The 18,565-nt window shown below is 42.2% G+C and overlaps 1 protein-coding gene across 1 annotated transcript in view; it reads right to left on the bottom strand.

Moving 5' to 3' along the window:
- Nucleotides 1-18,239, bottom strand: part of myo10l3 (myosin X, like 3) — a 49,380-nt gene extending 31,141 nt beyond the window's left edge. Inside the window, exons 1-2 of the mRNA XM_068734035.1 lie at nt 18,204-18,239; nt 6,959-7,057 (exon numbers count right to left, since the gene is read on the bottom strand). Coding sequence (XP_068590136.1) covers nt 6,959-7,057; nt 18,204-18,239 — 135 coding nt within the window. The remainder of the gene's footprint in view (nt 1-6,958; nt 7,058-18,203) is intronic.
- Between the last annotated feature and the right edge of the window lie 326 nt (nt 18,240-18,565).

The raw sequence follows: 18,565 nt of genomic DNA, 5'->3' as shown, positions 1-18,565 counted from the left end.
AATGTTTGTGAAAGGGTGAAGAGGACCTCGGGGAGACAAGCAGCACGTGCAGTGATGTCATCTGCCGAGCAGAAGGTTGCAGATTTACAGCCAGATGTCCATAATCATGCAGCTTTAACCCCACCCTCTTCTCTCTGACAAATTGGCCCCGATTCACCAGGCAGGGCCGAACTGATAAATCAAACAGGCCTTTCACTTGTTTTACGTCCTTAACCAGTATTATCATTTTACATCCAATAACATCGCTCACTTAATGTGATTGATGTCAGTATCAGCACCTGGGCTCTGGAGAATTACTGACGTCATACGAATCCATATTCAGTCTATTTCAGAGTTTTAAAAAAAATCTGCACATTATTTGACAAACGCATCAAAAAAAACACTTTTATATCTTTGATCTGAACTACATCATTTTAAATGGATAGAATATCAATTAAAAGCAAAGGATTTTGCTCATGACGCCTGATCTTTAAAGGTATAATATGTAATTCTTTCACATTAAAATGTCTTTCAAAGCTTTCATTTTTAATCCACTTTTTAAGCCACATTATTATGATACACTTTTCAGATCATTGGTCATTAAAAACCATAGACGGTATTTTAACCTGATGAAGGATGTTAGTCATCAAACATCTGGATCTTAAGTTATAAGAGAAGCAAGCAGGGCAAAAGTTTCAGTGACATGTTGGCTCGCAGTACCGCTGGGACGGCATGTGTCGGAGAGACACCGAAAACTGCTTTATTCAGTGTCTTTATCGGGTTTAATCACTCGGCTCCAGGTAAAAACCTCCTAAATGATGAAGGAATCCTAAACAGCAGAAACTGACTGCAATGTAGACAATTGTTGTGAAGACAACAACTCCCATGATCCCACGCTACGTCACGATATCAACAACACAATATCGTATTTTGTTATTTTTTGGATTGAGAGACCCCTAGCAGCAGAAAATTACATCTTGTGCATTTAAAACGGGACTATGTCACTTTGTAAGTGGCACTTGCTGTATAATGGTAAATATAAAACATAAAAGTAGCACAAGAGAAGAGTCATAGCACAGCAACGTCTATCTAAAGTTTGCTAACATTAGCCACCATGAGCTGGTGGTCATACCAGAACAAGAGAGGCTGTTGCAGCAAAACCCATGAGAGTCCTGAATAGACAAATTGTTGGTTTTATTGCTTATGAATTCAACTTTTAATTTGCAAGAGGAAGAATGTGTTATTTCTTCATTCTAAAAGCAGTGTCGCTTTTAAAGAGAAACAAAAAGCACTTGCAGTTGTTTTGTAGCTTTGTTAGATATGTTGTTGCAGTACATTTGACGATAATACACTGTTTATCATATTTTCTTTTATACATAATATATAAGGAACATGAATTAAACTCTTCACCCTTTAATTTATTTAAAAATACCACCGACCTTCCAGGTGTGAGTTCACTTTCTGTTGACAGACAGAGAGACTCAATACACTCTTCTGCCAGTGTTATCATTCTTCACATTCCCAAAAGCACAGGTTCAAAGTTACATTGAGGTGGCTGTGCTAAAAGGATATTACAAGATAACAAGCAGCGAGGAGATGGTACACTCTCGACCTCAAGTTTCTCAAGAGGAAAACAAATACGGCTGCAGAAAAATATACAACACAAGAGAGAGGAAATGTCTCGTCATATCTTTATGTGTCTTGTTTCTGTCTCTGTCTCAACATTATATGATGTGACCTTTGTTTTGTTTTTTATCCATTCTGGATAATTTACTGTTCAGATGCCTCGAGCGACTTTTTCATGCCTGGAACGTCAGAGATGCACAGAGAAAAAAAAACTAAGCTAGAGTTTCCAGCTTCAAAAGAGGTTTCACATTCCTCAGTTTTTGGTTTCGTTGTTAGTGTTATTCCTGTGAGATAAGTTACCGAGCTTTGTCCCAAAGCATTTCTCATCCACATCCATTATTGTCTTCATAAATTTGTTTCCAAATGATTTACAACACTTATAGCAAACAGCGGTAGATACGGCTAAAAGGAAACTAAGATGGAATATGAGAGCAGATGATACTCTTTACTATTTCCATTTCAATCCTTAGGAGGTGCAATACTGTTCTGTTAGTGTCCATTAAAACAATTAGACACACTGGAACATTTTCCATACAGGGACTGTGGAACAAAAGCCTGACTAACCCAACAGTGATGTAACAATGTGTCTACTGTTATTGAATTAAAACTTCCCCAAAAAACAAATCACACTTTGGATCTATGGAATTGCTCTGAATTCATGTTCAAAACACACAAAGCAGATGTGGTTTACTTTGAGCACACATTGGCTCGAAGTTTCATTTCTGCCCATGATTTCAGTCAGTGCACGGCAGGCAATTATCACAGTGTTTGCAGCCTCATCAGTGTTAATGATCTGAGTGGAGTAATGATGGCTGGAGATAATTTCATGCCACTTATAACAACATGTGACTCATGATTGAGTAGTGAAAATGTTCACTGTAAAAATCAATCCTCTCCAAATGGAGCCTGGTGTTGACACTAGTCCGCTACGCCGCCGGCCACAGGGCTGGACACAAAGCAGACAAATTAACACCACTCACTGAAACTTTTGCTGCTATACAATTCATAACTTTCTTTTACTCTTAGATTTTTGTGATGAAGGTTTTTAAGCGTCTCAGCTGTGAGAGACATACAGTTGTTTCTGCTGGTAATTCCTTTTCTTTTTGCTTTCTTTATTTATGTATTCCTTCCTTCTGTAAGAAAACAAAAAGCCACAGCCTCAACACAGCATGCAGAGGGCTAATCTAATACATGTATTTTTGTAACAGAAATCAATGGACAAATAATTATGCTAAATATAAAACAATTAGTGAAATTAAGTATTTCCAGCACTATTAGTATTAAAGTTTGATCTGAAAAATAAATAGCAAATCAAAAATAATCAGCAATTATCACCAAAGTCATTTTTCATGCAACAACATGAACCGTTCTCTGGTTCCAGCTTCTCAGTTGTGAACATGCATCACTCTTATTTGATTATAACAGTTTGATTTCAGTTGGAGCAGTTTTCCTGATGACAATGATGAAAAAATATACATTTTAAACTTTGCTGCTGATGTAACACTCTTCCCTTTTGTTCCCTCCTCACTGAAACCACACCCTGCTGCTGCTTTGTTCGACCAGCTCTGCTGAATATTCACATGTGGGCGGCGTCAGGCTCTGTCGCTCTGTGGCCTGTTACTGGCAGATATATTCAAGCCTTTAGAAACGACACATGGGTAGATACAGAATCACAGGCTTGTGAACACAAACACTGTCTTATTGAGCTTTTTTTTATTTTTACTTTGACTCTCTCTCTGTCTTACAGGGAATCCATCTGCTGATGGGAGATCCCACCCAGATCCCAGAGACATGGGGGAGGGAGACAGGAGTTAGGCTTATTAATGGGGAAAATTGTAAAAACAAATAACAGAGAGTTTGCATCCTGCTCAAAAATCAGACAATATCAGAAAACATGGCATACAGCAAGCCCCAAACCTAATAACATTTGTTTAGCACACACACACAGATGCTCACAATAACGTATGAGAGTGCACGTTATTTCCTGAGAATACACATCACTCGCATAAAGACTCACATAATGGCTCCATTGACCAATAATCTCGAGAAAAAAAACTGAGGCGCCATAAAAGACCTATTTTAAAGCTCAGAGACTGTTTGGCTGCAGGCCGTGGACAACTTCAGACAGCACACTTAGTGAGAGACACATTTTGCAAGGCATCGACCCAAAGAGTATTGTTTATTGTGTAAATATTATTTTGTGCACAAGATCAACATGAGAACCAAAACCAAGGAGCTCTTTTATCTGTGGTGTCTTTCTTTAGCAAAGTGACTGAATGAATGAATTTATTAAGGGCTGCAAATAACACTTCATTTCATTAACTGATTACAATTTTAGAAAAAAAAAATACAAAAAAGGCCATCACCATTCCCAGCCAATTCTGTCATCATCAAATTGCTTGTTTTGTCCGACAAACAGTCAGAAAAGAATTTCAGTTTAATATCAAATAAGACAAAATTTAGAAACTGTAACTGGAGGAAATTCATGGAATTTCTGATTGAAAATGTTCTTAATTGATGATTCGATTATCAATACTTGTCTAATAATAGATTATTTGACAAATTGTTTCTGCTTTGCATTTATTACAAATCAATGTCTGGCCATAATATGGCTGCTTTTTTTACAACAAAAATGTAATATGAGCTTTAGCAATAATATGTACTGTATGTGTCAAATGATTAATGCGTAAACATGGTATGTGTGGCTCTTAGACAGACAAAGTTCAATCCCAATTCTATCGTTCAGGTAGGCAAAGATGACATCACCAGCAGCTATTCAGTTCAGGTGACAGAGACTCTTCCTGCTTTTCTTTACATGTGCGCCCCTCTGGGGATAACTCACACACTGTTAATCCAGCTGGTGCCATCTGGTCAAGAGACACACACACACACACACACACACACACACACACACACACACACACACACAGACACACAGACACACAGACGCAAACACACACAAAGCCACAAGACATTTATCTCAGCTTGAGTGTGTCTGCTGTATGATACTGGTCCACTCAGGTCTGTGGCGTACCGGGGATGAGACAGTGATGAATGCTGATATGTTGGCTAATGTGACAGCAGCCAGGTCAGCCTGTAAAAGCCGATGCAGTGTGGGTAAAGACACACTATTGAGTCTGCAAGATGAGCACTCAGGCAGGGAGCTGCACCTTAGTGTGAGCACCGAAGCAATGGATAATGGTATATATCCCACCCTGAGGTAAAATGCTGCCAGGATACATTTACCAAACCACCTCTGACACGGCACACAGGAGCAAAGACACCAGGACAAAGACAGAGACAGAGACAGACACACACACACACACACACACACACACACACATAATACCCCTACTGAGCTGGGTTAAATAAAAGGGATAGTTTGGTTGTTTTGAAGTAGGGTTGTATGGGGTCCATAGTCAGCGTATTACCTACAGTAGACAGCAGTCTGCACACCCTCAGTTTGGTGAAGCAGACAGGAGCACCAGCATGGACACAGCAGTGTACTGCAGCTGAAATGTATTTTAGTCACCAAAAAGAAAGGCAGACCTAAATAAAATCATTATCAGTTTAAGTGCATGATAACATTTTATTTTCCGTAAGGGAACTGAACTGAAAGCGGAACTTATTTAAACTGTTTTAGTCAACGGAGTGTGTTTGCTTTGAAGAGAGAATCTATAAGTTTCACGTTCCTCGTCATAAAGGGCTTTCTGACAGCACGGTAAAACTGTGAAAACATGCTAAGTATCGCAAACATTTAAATAGATTGAGATTCATTTTTTTTAATGAGCCTTTATTTTAGGTGGCTAAAACACGTTTGGCTGCTTCCCCGCCCACAGCAGTTCATTGCTTTGCTTCCGAGCTGGTACTCCTGTCTATGTCTCCAAACTGGGGTCGTGCAGACTGTCATCTCCAGGAGGTAATACACCGACTATGGATAATTATTAGCTCATACAACCCCACTTTAAAACATCCAAACTATCCCTTTAAATAGAAATTACAACTTCATCAATAAATGCAAATAAACCTCAGCAGATGCGTCATTCAGAAACAGGGGATCATATGAGGTCAGCTGGTGATCCTGAAGGTGGAGACGGGCTGTTTTTCAGTCTCACATTCCTGTCATTCTGACTGCAGAGCCTCAGACCATATGCCTGGCCTGATGAACCAACACATCCCCAGCTTGCACGTGAGGATCATATGAGACACTCTGGCTTCAGCTCAGCTACACCCAGTCACATAAAATGTGATGTCACATCGACCAAATGTTATTTTTTCTAATCCTACTGAGGGTGGTCAAAGCAGCACCCAGTGAGTGGTATCCTCCGGTCTTATTAAGACAGATTAATTTCTCAACCTTTAACCTGGTGCTGTGGATCCTCTCTAGCTTTGATAGATGGTGTTTCCATTGAGTTATCCCCGTCCCTTTGAGAACACATGGTTGACTTCTCACACTACAAGAATCCCCAGTACTGATTATGGAAACATCAAACACATATGCTCAGGATGAGTTCATATGTTCACTCTCCACCTTCAACCCACCACCGTCAGTTGAAGCCTCAGCTCCAGCCTTGCAGACCAACTGAGAGAACAAACATGCCATGGCGACCTCTCTTTCCTATGCCACCCGTCTTCATATGAGCATTCAAGGACTCCAGTGAAGGAATAAAGCAGGACTTCAGCTTGTGGTTAGGAAGATGGCTGTCTGGGTGTGGAAATTATGTTGCAAGTTGAGATCCTGCCGAAGGAGTCCGTCCTTGGGCCCTACCCTGTTCCTTCCCGAAGCCCTGACCTGACCAAAGACCTGCAGCTGACTTTAGACAGTCAGGAACTAAAGGACGATTAGATGCACTGCTTTTAGGGTTTGACCCACACTCGACATTTGACTGAGAAACTATTTTTTAGCTGCCTCTCTCTCTCTCTCTCTCTCTCTCTCTCTCTGACAGGATTTCCTCCAGACACAAAGACCACCCTGCACTGCCGAACAGATAAGCTCGGGCCAATGACTTGACACAAGGAGCCCATTCCTGTCATTCTTATTTTATTACAAAAGGTGTTGATTCCACCGCTGAGCCTTTGAGATGAAACACGTGTGCAAACAATTAACCTTCTCACATGCACACCGGGCCACTCCTCTCCTATGTTATACTACAACCTTTTAAAGTATAAATTAAAAAGAAGGGGAGGCTTCACAGGTACATTACATCAGTTAAAGCCTGCAAATGTATTGATATGTATAGATATGACTTGATTAAGAAGTGGGGTTTTTTCCTGACTTTAAGGGACTTTTCGGATGATTTAAAGTGACTTAGGAAGCATTAACGCTTCAGCAACAAAAAACAAGTCTTCTTACCTTCCCATAGTCGGTGGTGAGGACCAAGGACGAGTCATCACAAGAGCTGACGGTGGAGGGGAGGAGCTGTTCTTTGTGTCTCAGCCAGACACCGGCCCCCTGCAACACAATAGCCAGAAAAACACCATTAGCATCTGGACACATCCAGTAGTCATATTGAAGTCATCAATTTGAGGAAGAAATTACTGGACATTTGCATTCAAATTTTAGGAACAAGAAAAGGCAAAGTTCAGTCAGAAGAGACAGGAGAGGTATTCTAAGCAGAGATTACATCTTCTAGTTTTCTTCCTTCTCTGTCTTTCCACCATTTTCTCTTTTTCCCAGCATTACTCACCACTCTGCCACACAGCAACTCCCTCACCACACTAAACTGGCACATGTATCCTCTTATTAGAGTGTCATTGCCTTTTAGCAGAGGAAAGATGTGTCCCAGGCCTGCATGCGGAGGGTGTGTCGGAGACTAAAACTACCACTCAGAGTCACACACTCAGTAAAACTATCAAAAAGGCTTTCAGTCTTTGGGTTGTGAGGGCTACTTTACTCCATAAAAAAGAAGCATATGTACCCAAATGAGCATTTGCCACTTCAGCAAAGCAATCAAAACAAATGTGTCCTTGCCCTCCATTCTTTCATTTTTTTTCTATACTTCAATCAGGCAAACCACATCACGCTTCTTGCCACCATCCCGGATGAAGTCCTAGTTCCAGGTGGAGATTATCACCAGCACCAGCTGATCTGGGCGGCCTGTTCTCCTGTGTTTGTGTATCCACGTGAAGTCACTGGCCTTCTCAGACATGTTTGTTAGCAGCTCAGTAACCAGGAGCAATAACAGGAATCTGAGGCTGGTTGCTCAGACTGACTGTCATTTCCTCACAGTGTTGGAAGATACATTTATAGAACCGGCTGCATTTTAATGACTGTAGTGGAGGAGAGTGAACGCCTGTGCGGTCTAAATTGTAAATCTTCTGGGATGACTAAATCCACACTTGTCACGTTCAAAAACAATAAAGGTGGCCTTTGGTTAAACAACATAAATGACTGTAAACCATCCGATGATGAACGTATTTCCTTTAAAGGAACATTTTACATTTTTGGAAATGTGCTTATTCGCTTGCTTGGCGAGAGTTAAACGAGAAGATCGACATCACACACAAGTTTGTCCGTTAAATATAAAGCTAGAACTAGCATGTCCTTAGCTTAGCTTAGGATAAACACTGGAAACAGGGGGAAACAGCTAGCCTAGCCTAGCTACTGTGAAGGTAACAAAATTCGCTAGCGTCTCTAAAGCTTACCAAAGAACAAGTCATATCTGGTTTGTTTAAACAGTCAAAAACTGATGCGCAAAACTGACAATTATGAAAGTGATCCTCTAACTTATCTTACTGCGAGAAAGCGTGCTTTAAAAAATGTCAAACTTTATTTTTATTTCCTCGGTTTATGGTCTCAACTATAAACACACACAACATGAATATTTTGGTTTTCAGTGTAACATTTATAGGATGTGCACTTTGAAGAAATTCGGACTGTAAGTCACCCTCTCTTGTTTGACAAACTAAACACATTAATCATCACCGCCATTGAAGTGGCCGGGGAACACACGCAGCAAAAAAGGGAATTGTGTGTCCAACAGAGCATAAAACTGAGGAGATCAATATGCATGGATTCCTCTAGGAAACCTTACACAAGGTCACCACATCCAGGCATCAATCCTCATTAACTATTAACAACAGGCTGCCAACGTGTGCATACTCTCATACGTGGAACACAAATGTGTTTGCCACCAGGGTCAGCGCAAATATCGAGATGCTTTTGTTTTAATAGTGAAATGCAATCTGCTTGTAACAGTGCTGAATCACAGAGACAAGGAGGAAATTGGTTCAGTAAAGAATTACTCAGAGTCCATTAATTTAACTTGCTCCACCGCTCAGAGTGATGATTGGTCTCGATTCTTTGCTTTATTCTGTGATTTAGCTTTCCTTTTTGGACAAAGGGTCAGTCAGTCCAACCGGGCCGTCTGCAAACCTACTTCCATCATCAAGTATTTTTTTTTTTCCCTTTCAGTCGGCTAATGGAGCGCAGCTAAATGTAGCTCTCTCAAACCACGAGGGAGGGTGGTGAGTGGGATAAAAGGGGGTCGTGTAAATTAGGAGGAGGCTGAGAGGGGGGGGGCGAGAGGGGAAAGAGGAAGGGTGCAGGCACCTGATAATGTCCCGCCTCCCATTGTCTGGAGAAAGAGGCAGACAAACAGAAACATCAGGGCATCAAATATAACAGAGGTATTCTCCAACACGTGGCCACAAAAATAACTCAGTTTCTACTTAATATGACACGATTGGTCCATACCAGCGGCCGACCGTGTCTGCCTGGTACAGGCCTGGCATGCACGGCCTATTCAGGGAAAAGCTGCTTCACGTGAGTTCGCTGAGGTCCAGTGAGGAGATTTACTCTATAGATTTTAAGAAGATCACTTCTGTTATGTAACTGCAAATCACAGGGACTTGAAATCAGCAGAATATAGCTGGCACTAGTCGTCTCGTAGAGGTTGTTTGTACTCAAGACTGCAACAGTGGAGCTGACAAAGGAAAGAAACATGCAGGGAGTGGGTTTTAACAAAAGGTAGATTATATGAGATGTTACACAGACTAAAGCAGCAGACAGGCAAGGACATGGAAAGCAGTGAGACGGCTCATAATGCGGTGTTTTTCTACACCAAATCGTGGTTTTGCCTCATTTTCAGTGACGCAAATATAAAAAAAAAATTTTCCAAGACTCTAATGGTTTTGTTGCCGAGTCAGAGTCTCATAGGTTTTCCATTCATGTGAACTAAGAGAGGCCCAGAGACAATTTTATGGATGAAGTCAGATAAAACTCTCCACGCAGTTCAGGAATTAAGAAACCCAATAAGTCACATAATATCTGGTTAATTAAATGAGTCAACAATATATGGTGAACCAAAAGTCAGCAACAAGCTGGCCCGTAAAGATGCCAATTCTGGCTTGGCTTGCTGCACCAGCGTCTGTGCAGAGTGAGTTGCTCTCTGGAGAACTGCCCACCAGGCACTATAATCTAAATTGTGCTGAAAAAGCCACATCAGTAGTCGCCTAACAAACAAAAAGCTGTGCTAGTTGCACATGTATCCGATTCTACCAATCCTTTGTAGCTCACATTTACTTTTTTATTCATTTTAACATTTGTTCACATTGTACCACATACAAAATACAGTCTTCTGGCTTCGTGATTCAAAGATTTTCAAAATGTTATATATATTATAATTATAGCTCACATTTATAACATTTCAACTCCAAAATGTGCACGGCTGCCAGAAGCCATCGCAGAATGAGGAAGCATTCATTGCTTCGTTTTAGTGAAAGTCATCAGAAACATCATGTTATCTCAGGAGTAAGCATCATCAGCTGCGGGGAATTATCATGTACTGTAAAACAGTCTATCTTCAAAACATTTGGATATCTAGGTCTTCCTCCAATGCAGGGATGTGTCTGGATGAAGATGTGTCTGGATAGAAGAAGTGGTGTGGTTCTCCAGTGACCTCAGCGCTCAAGACAGACAGCACCAGACGTGTTTGTCCATTTGTTTGCGTCTTTGTTTGTGAGTGTGTGTGTGCCAAATGAGTCCGAAGCTGAAGGGTATAAAGTAGAGATGAATGGTCTCAGCAACAGATGGTCTCACCAGAACTCCTCCCCCTTGTCCCCTCCATCCTCAGGAGCTCCGTCACTAAAGTCAGGACAAAGGCAACCACCTCTGACTGAGAGCTCAGAGGTTAACCAGGCGGAAATATCCCAAACAAAAGCCAGCTGGGACGCAAAAGGGGCACGAGTATCAGCTTCTGTTAAGTCCCCTAAACTTGAATCACCTGCCGCCGCACAACTAACCTTTCTGACTAAACTAGTGAATCGGAAATGTTCTTGTTGCATAAGCATCATTGAAAAGTGCAGCGTTAATCTCATAATGAAACACATCCTTCGCTGGATTTAATTATCGAGTTAACCCCCACTCCCATGCCTCTGGTAACCAGATGTTTTAACAGCTCCATTAAAAAGTAAAGCTGAACGGCTGCTGTGACATTTCCAGCCCAAGCTCATTTAAAAATTCCTAATGCTGCATGTCACTGAGACTGCGTAGCACTATAAAGGCAGAACCCAGCTGACAACAGTAATCCAACCCACCAACACAGGCCGCACACTGACGTCCCATCATGCTCTCTGACACGGAAACCACCGGTTGGAGTTGGAGGCTTGAGTTTCTGCAGCTTGTATAATGACATCCAGCTCAGAGATTTGCTAATGAATGGAGCGTTAAATATTTAAGGGCATACACAGTAAAAGGTGCCACGGCTCTTTCGATGCAGTCTGGCGTAGCGTGAGCACAGACGGGTATCGGGTGATCGGATCAGCCAGAACAAAAGAAAAGCTAATTAACTCATCCCGACTTGGACACGGTTGAACAGTTAGTTATGACAAGCCAATTTCTTGGATCACAGCATGGTTTCGAGGGGCGGCGAGTGAACACCTGCCCAGCGGAACCAGCAGTGCAGCAAGTTCAGCTGACTGCTGGCCAGGACTGGTGCCTGGCTGAGGAGACGAGAACATCCAGCTGGATTCAGACCAGCATCTCATTTGTTATGCTAAGATAAACGTAACACCGGAACGTATCTACCAGGAACGTATTCGTCTAAAAGAAACTCGAGCTGTAGCTGCTTTCACTTGTGTCTCTCAAATGTGCTTTCTTGTGTTCATTCAGGATTACTTGTGTTTGTCTAAATTTGTTGGCGTAAACTCAAATTTTCTCAATGCATCTCATTTAGAAACAGATGTTCAAAAACACATCTGGACCATCGTCCAGCACGTCATTTACACTTCAAATACCAAGACGTAACAGCATTATCATAACAATAGAGAGGCATGAGGCCGAGACCCTTTGTGACTTCACTTGGGCAGATGTGCAATCCAGAACACTGGCTGGACGGATAGTCTGCCTTTAAAAGGTCAAACGGCATATTGACACGTGCATGTTTCCTCTGTGTGTGTGTGAAATAACTATTTTGTAGGAAAAATTATTATATAACATAATCAGTATTTGCAAGGAATAACAAAGCCACATGAATAAATGTAAACAACAGTTACAATGCAGGAGTTTATCGCTTTGTCCATCAAAAGGGAGACGAGCCAAATTCAGGGATTGCAACCAAATCTCCCGAATGCGGAGTGAGTGGAATGAGGAGGAAACGGCCAAGTAGCCGGTGAGATTAAAGAAATGGGCTGACTGCAGCTGGGAGGGGAATCTGGGCAAAGATCCCTTTGTGTCTTTGGCCACAAACTTCCCAGTGCGACAAAAGCAGGAACGTCCTACGTGTTATCTACACATTTTCAATATACTTTTATATTTTCTACTGTTCTTCTGAGCAGCTCTTCTGGGCCAACCAAGGGTTAAGTGTCATTCTCAAGAGCTCATTAGTAGCAGTTATTGAGCATAATTTATTGCATCAGTTTTCCAAGGATTCAGCCCTCTGGCAACATGCTATCTTCTGTAACCATCAGGCAACCGTCTCATCACGTTGCATGTGATTACTGACCAGTATAACAACTAAATCAAGAATAAATAACAGTGACGTAATACAACTGTGCTTCTGTGTGTCCCTCAAACATTTTCTTGTTTCTTTGTTTCCACTGTCTGCCTGCTGAGGCCCACGACCAGCATGAGGTGAGGGCGGGGAAGGGCAGGTTTGAGTGTGACCGAGGGGAGAAATCATATGATTAAAGGCAACCGTCAGCATCTGTGCTGGAAGACGTATGAATTAATGATGGAGGGAGCAGCTGATCAGAAATTAGCTAATGGAGGAGGAGGAGTCCCTTAGGGGAACAGGGCTTCCCCCTAGTCTGTGGTGGAGAGGGGGAGTGAGAGAAGAAGAAAAAAAAAGGGTGCAGTTCATCAATTGTTCTCGACTCCTCGAGGAGCTGCCTGAACCCCCTGCTGAGGAAGCTATAAACAAAATTTAAAGCAGGAGGGCCCCGGAGGCAGCAGCCTCACCAGTTAAACCCATGCTTCATTTGCATATTCATAGACTGTTTTTGTAACAGGAGAAGCTCTGGGGGTGATGAAGTTATGAATGCAACTGTGTCACTGGGTTAATGGAAATCAAACACATGCAACACAGCAGCAATTTGCTGCCATCGCTGTCTTTTAAGCTATTTTCATTAACATACTAAATGGAATCACAAGAGCAAGTAAGCAAATATGTGCAGGTTTACGTGCAGGTGTTTGTGTGTGTTTGTCTGTGTGTGTCTGTGTGTGTTTGTCTGTGTGTGTCTGTGTGTGTCTGTGTGTGTTTGTCTGTGTGTGTTTGGTAGTGTGTATGTCTGTCTGTCTCTGTCAGTGTGTGTCTGGGGGTTAAATAGCACCTCCCCTCTGTCACCGTCTGATGCAGCTAATCTGCCATGTTGCTAATGAGTTTACTGAAGAGAATTTGCATAACAAATCTTCAGTCTTCAGGAGCACATGAAGAAGAGGAGCACTTGACACAAGCTTCTGTCACAGTGTCCTGCTTTACATGCTTATCCCGCGAGCACGTATTTCCCTTTCACTACTGAGCTAGAGTGATCAAAGTATTAGTGTGATCCTGTGCTCAGGGTTATGATACATTTTCTAACAGCAGAATGGGTTCCAGGCTGGAGACGAAGAGGGAACAAAATGATGCGATTGCTGCAGGTTTGATTGGATTGTGAGCTAAGCTTCAATGACTTTGAATATCTACACAGCCACCTGGCCTTCCTCCTCCTGTCAGCCATCTACATATCTAGCCTCCTCTGAACTCATCTGTGGACTGTTGTGGGGTCACACAGCAGGAATCCCAAGAGATATGCCAGGAATGCTGCTGTCAGGACTGTTTGTGTTTGACTCTGTGAGTCATCTGGGGGACAGACCAGTGGGGGGAGTGGTTGTTAAGGTTGAGTGGAGCCATCGCTGGAGGACCTGGGTCCTGTTACATTGACTTTCACCTTCACTCATACCTCACATTGTCCCGGATTGATCGTCATGGCTCATGGAGACCGTCCTGTCTTACACAGTTTATACATTTTGGACACATGTTTTCTTGCTAACACAAATTATTGATGAATCAAATGACGAAAAACTTGACTTCTTGACTGTCTCAGTTCCTCAAATATGTGATGTGCTTGCTTTTCATCATGCTCATCCTTTTTGCCATTTTGTTGACTGGTAGCAATACATTTACACACTCAAACAGAAAGAAAATTAGTCAGTAGATTAACTGCTATTCTTAATAAGCAATTAATCGATTAAGTTAACAAAAATGCCAAACATATTCAAGCTTCTTAAATGTTAAGATTTGTTTCATTTCCTTATGTGAAAGTAATCTGAATATCTTTGGGATTTGAACTGTTGGTCGGACAAAACAAGCAATTTGAAGAAGTTATGTCAGAAAACTTGACAGGAATTTTTTTTTTTTGTCATTTTATAAACCAAATGATTAATCCATGTAAAAAAAAAACAAGTCGGCAGATTAATAGATCATGAAAATTATGAAAATATAGAAACTACTTCTAATACATGCATCATGTATAATGGTAAGCAGGGAGGGAGCGTTGGTGGTCAGGGTGACATATTGATTGGACACAGTGGAGATATGCATGAGGTTGTGCAGCATTTGAAAATGTGTGTGCTTTCAGGAATGTGGGGAGCATTTTATATATAGCATGCGGATGTGAAGGAAGGTTTGGGCCTAAGTGGGAGAAATAAAACACTGAACATTGCTCCACATGCCCGTCTCAGTATCTCCGTGTACGATCCTACAAACAACCTCGGGCCAAACCACACACACTCATGTCTAATAAAACAAACATGGGAATGGATGGGAAAGCTACCCGGTCATGACTGTGGATTGTGCCATGCTGCGTTGTTTGCCTCTTTAAGCACCAAGGTGCCAGTTAGACTCTTCAGGCCATGTCAGTAAAGGCTCATGCAGTGTGGGATGTATAGCCGGCCCCAGCGGGGTGTTCCTCCTGCAATTAGTTCTGAAAATACAACTGTAGCAGTCACCTCATCACGAGGGAGTCAACAATTTTACAGTATATTCCCTCGTGAATGTTGCAATGTGTTTAACCAGGAAAATGTAATATACAGGCAAGTGTGTGGAGACATACTCCATGCCATAATAGGCTGCCTCTGAGCGCAGTAATCATAGTGGGGCTAAAAAGGGAAAGTCACCATCTGGCCTGGGAGCAGTAATCACAGGTTGGCTGTTATTAAGCTTCCAGACGAGACCTCTGAACTCAGAGGATTTAAGCTATACACTTATTACCAACTCGCTGTGTCTGTCAGGTAGGGAGGCCAAGGTGAAGGCCAACAGACATTTATTTTGTGAGGTTTAAGCAGTGATAAAAGGCAACTTTAATTTTCTTTACGTAAAGAAATCCTGTTGCACAAAATACAAAGCACGCCATTCTGGTTAAAAGAGTCACCTGATTACTGGAAATCTTATCGAGACATGAAGAGACAGAGCAGCATACTAAACACAGACAGTGGCCAAACAGATAACATGATAAATACACTTGCTGACAGTAAAATAAACAGATCCATAACTCCCTTATGTCTGTATGTATAAATATGAGGCTAGAGCCAGCAGACGATTAGCTTAGCTTAGCAAGAAGTTAAACGAATGAGACATAGCATGTTATTTAGGTGGATTTTGTTACCTGTGGCCAGAGCCAAGCTGTTTTTGAAGTAGTTGTGCTAAGCTAAGCTAACTGACCACAGGCCTCAGCTAATTTAGCCACACAGACAGTAGAGTGGCATCAATCTGCTCATTTAACTCATTTAACTTTAATGTCAAAATGTCAAACTATTCCTTTAATTAGTTCCAACGTGTTTACAGCTGGATTATAATTTAAACAGTGTCCTCCTCTCAAATTGTTGTTTTTCTTAACTCCCCTGAAGAAATACGCCCTTTGTACTCTTCCATGTCGCTGTTGCTTTGACACTGTAGGTGAGTACATCAGACCAAGAGCTATTGCTTTAAACAAGCCCAGACGTAACTCTGCATGACTGTACAAAGACTTCTTCATTTCATTCTAAAGTCACAGATATAGCAGACGATAGTTGAGGATGTTCTCTTTCACCATGACCTGAGATGACAGAAAGTTACCAACTTGCGCAAGTGCTCCAAGTAACCTATGATGATTTATATTTCAGAGGATGACACACCCAGGACTGCCCTGATACGCACCATGAATACACACACACACACAAACACACACACACGCACACACACACACACACACACGGGAGGGCAGGAAGGATGGGTGTTGGAGATGCAGAGTAGATTGGACATTAACTTACTAATATGTGTCATGAGCTGCGTCTTGTGAACATGAAGGATGTCAGTGAAGGTCAGCTGGACAATTTTATTCAGAAATAGAATAATTCTCTTTCTGGCCAAGAATTAGATGATGAAAAACGTTGTCACAGCACTTCATACTGTTTGTCCATCATCATGAGCTCATAGACGGGAAGACAAGCTCCTGCGCTGCATTATTTGTCATTTGTGAACAAACTGTGGAAAGGTGTTCTTTTCCTTTTATCACAACCAATAGACAGCTTTGTCTGAAAAGCTTGGCAACGTAGCAGGTTGAAGCTAAAGTCAACAGCGTGGTGTCAGCGGGAGGTTATCACAGCACTGAGCAGTGTGACGGTCAGCTGGCTGATAGACAGGGATCAGGTTACTGATAGAGACACAAGAAACGCAAGGTAGCGATGGGAAAAGGCTAGATTCACACTATTACCAAACAGCTGATTCTAGTTTCAAAGCAGAGCTTGAATGTAGAAAACTATTTGTTATGTCAAAATGGAAAATCCAAATTCAACAAATTCCAAATTTTTATTATTCGTCATTTTTATTAACCTAAACCGCCTCCCCTAATAGCACGCATCTGTGTCATTATAAGAACGGATTATCCATGTTATTTTGCGTGTGGTCAGACATTGCCTGTTGGTAATTAGTCCCAGTGTTCTTGCGACAGATTAAACCACCTCCAGACTGTTCCAAAGCTGCAGGAGTTCTGCTGACACACATAAACCAACTCCTTAATAATACCCCCCTCTGTTTGTTCATAAACAACCAGCGCTGTTCATTCACCACAACTTCAAGACAAGGCTACATCATTGTTTAAAAAGTCCCCTCGTTTGATGTGACAATGCACACAATAACCACTTCCAAGTATAATTACATGTTAAGACGGGGAAAAAAGGCAGGATCCATTAGCCATTTTGGTACCTTTCCTTCCTTTCTTACATCCTAACTGTACTTCCTGACTTCCTTCCTTACTCGCGATGATCTCAGATTCTCAGCCCTCTAAAGTGGCAGCTGGAGGAAGTGACAACTGGGTAGAAAAGACCCCGGGTAGAAAAATAGTCCAGCCTCCAGAGCAGGTTGGCCTTTCTCACGTTACCCATTGCAACGCAGAGCGCTTACCGAGCATGCAGACCCACGGCTCCGGCTTCAAAGAACTAGACATAAACAGCACATAGGGCTGTGGGCGATGTATCAGGATGGGGAGAATGTGTCTGTCTGTGTGTGTGTGTGTGTGTGTGTGGGGCGGTGGCGATGGTGTGAAACCTAAAGCCTTGTCACCGAGGCTTCACAATGCAAGGATGACAGGCCGGCCATGACCCGGGAATTTCAGGGGTCAGGGCTGGGAATCTGGGCTTCCTTCTGTCAGAGTATCTTTAAGAGAAAGGTATTCGGTGTGTAGTGCAGGGAAGTAGTTAACGGGTGTAGAAAGGTCCTCGTGTGGCTTTACAGTGTGTAACAGCTGATGCTATAAAAGGTACTGATTACCAAGTTTAGAAAATTCACATAGCTGGGATTTTACTTCATCAACAGGAGGCTTCACGAAGACGTAAAGATTCTATTTTCAAACACGCATTAAAAAAAGCCACAGATGTGGGAATATTATCGCAGGGATTCCTGACATATGAAAGTCTATGATGACCAAACCCAGCAGCCAGGCAAACGTTAGAAGGCAGGGACAAGATCTGTAATGCACTCCAGGTATGTGTGTGTGTTTAGTGGCTCGTATCCAGTCAGAGGACGGATTGGGTGTGGAGTGGAGGCAGCGTCGCTGAGGGTTTTACGGCGTTGTGTCAGCTCCTGAGAGGAAAGGCTTGGAGAGGGTGAGCTTCGGGATAAACCTCTGAGCACACACCCTCGTACCTGCCACTCCTCTTTCTCCATCACCACCTTCACCATCGCCAGTAACATGCAAGGATAAGCTCAAGATTAGGCCTAGATAAACAGACTTTTGATGAAGGCTGGTCAACGTTTATTTCAATTAACCAGATTTGCGAAAGACTCTCCTCTCAGATCGAGAAGCAGATTTCAAACATGCCGTTACATGCAAAGAGTTTAAAAAGACGATCATATAATTTATGTGTTGACATCAACAACATGTTAGCTGTCAACATCAGACCGACTGATCCACTGGATGCACAGTAATGAATCACGCCTAAGATTTATCCTGCTGCTCGGAGTCTGGTTTAATCCTCGTCTTACTTCACTTCCAGAATTCCTCCTTA

Source organism: Cebidichthys violaceus, unplaced genomic scaffold (assembly GCF_023349555.1).
Source record: "Cebidichthys violaceus isolate CVI_PGR_0920_01 unplaced genomic scaffold, fCebVio1.0.p SCAF_11, whole genome shotgun sequence".
Taxonomy (NCBI): Eukaryota; Metazoa; Chordata; class Actinopteri; order Perciformes; family Stichaeidae; genus Cebidichthys; species Cebidichthys violaceus.
Note: the sequence above shows the minus strand (reverse complement) of the source record. Positions and strands in the feature narration are given on the sequence as shown.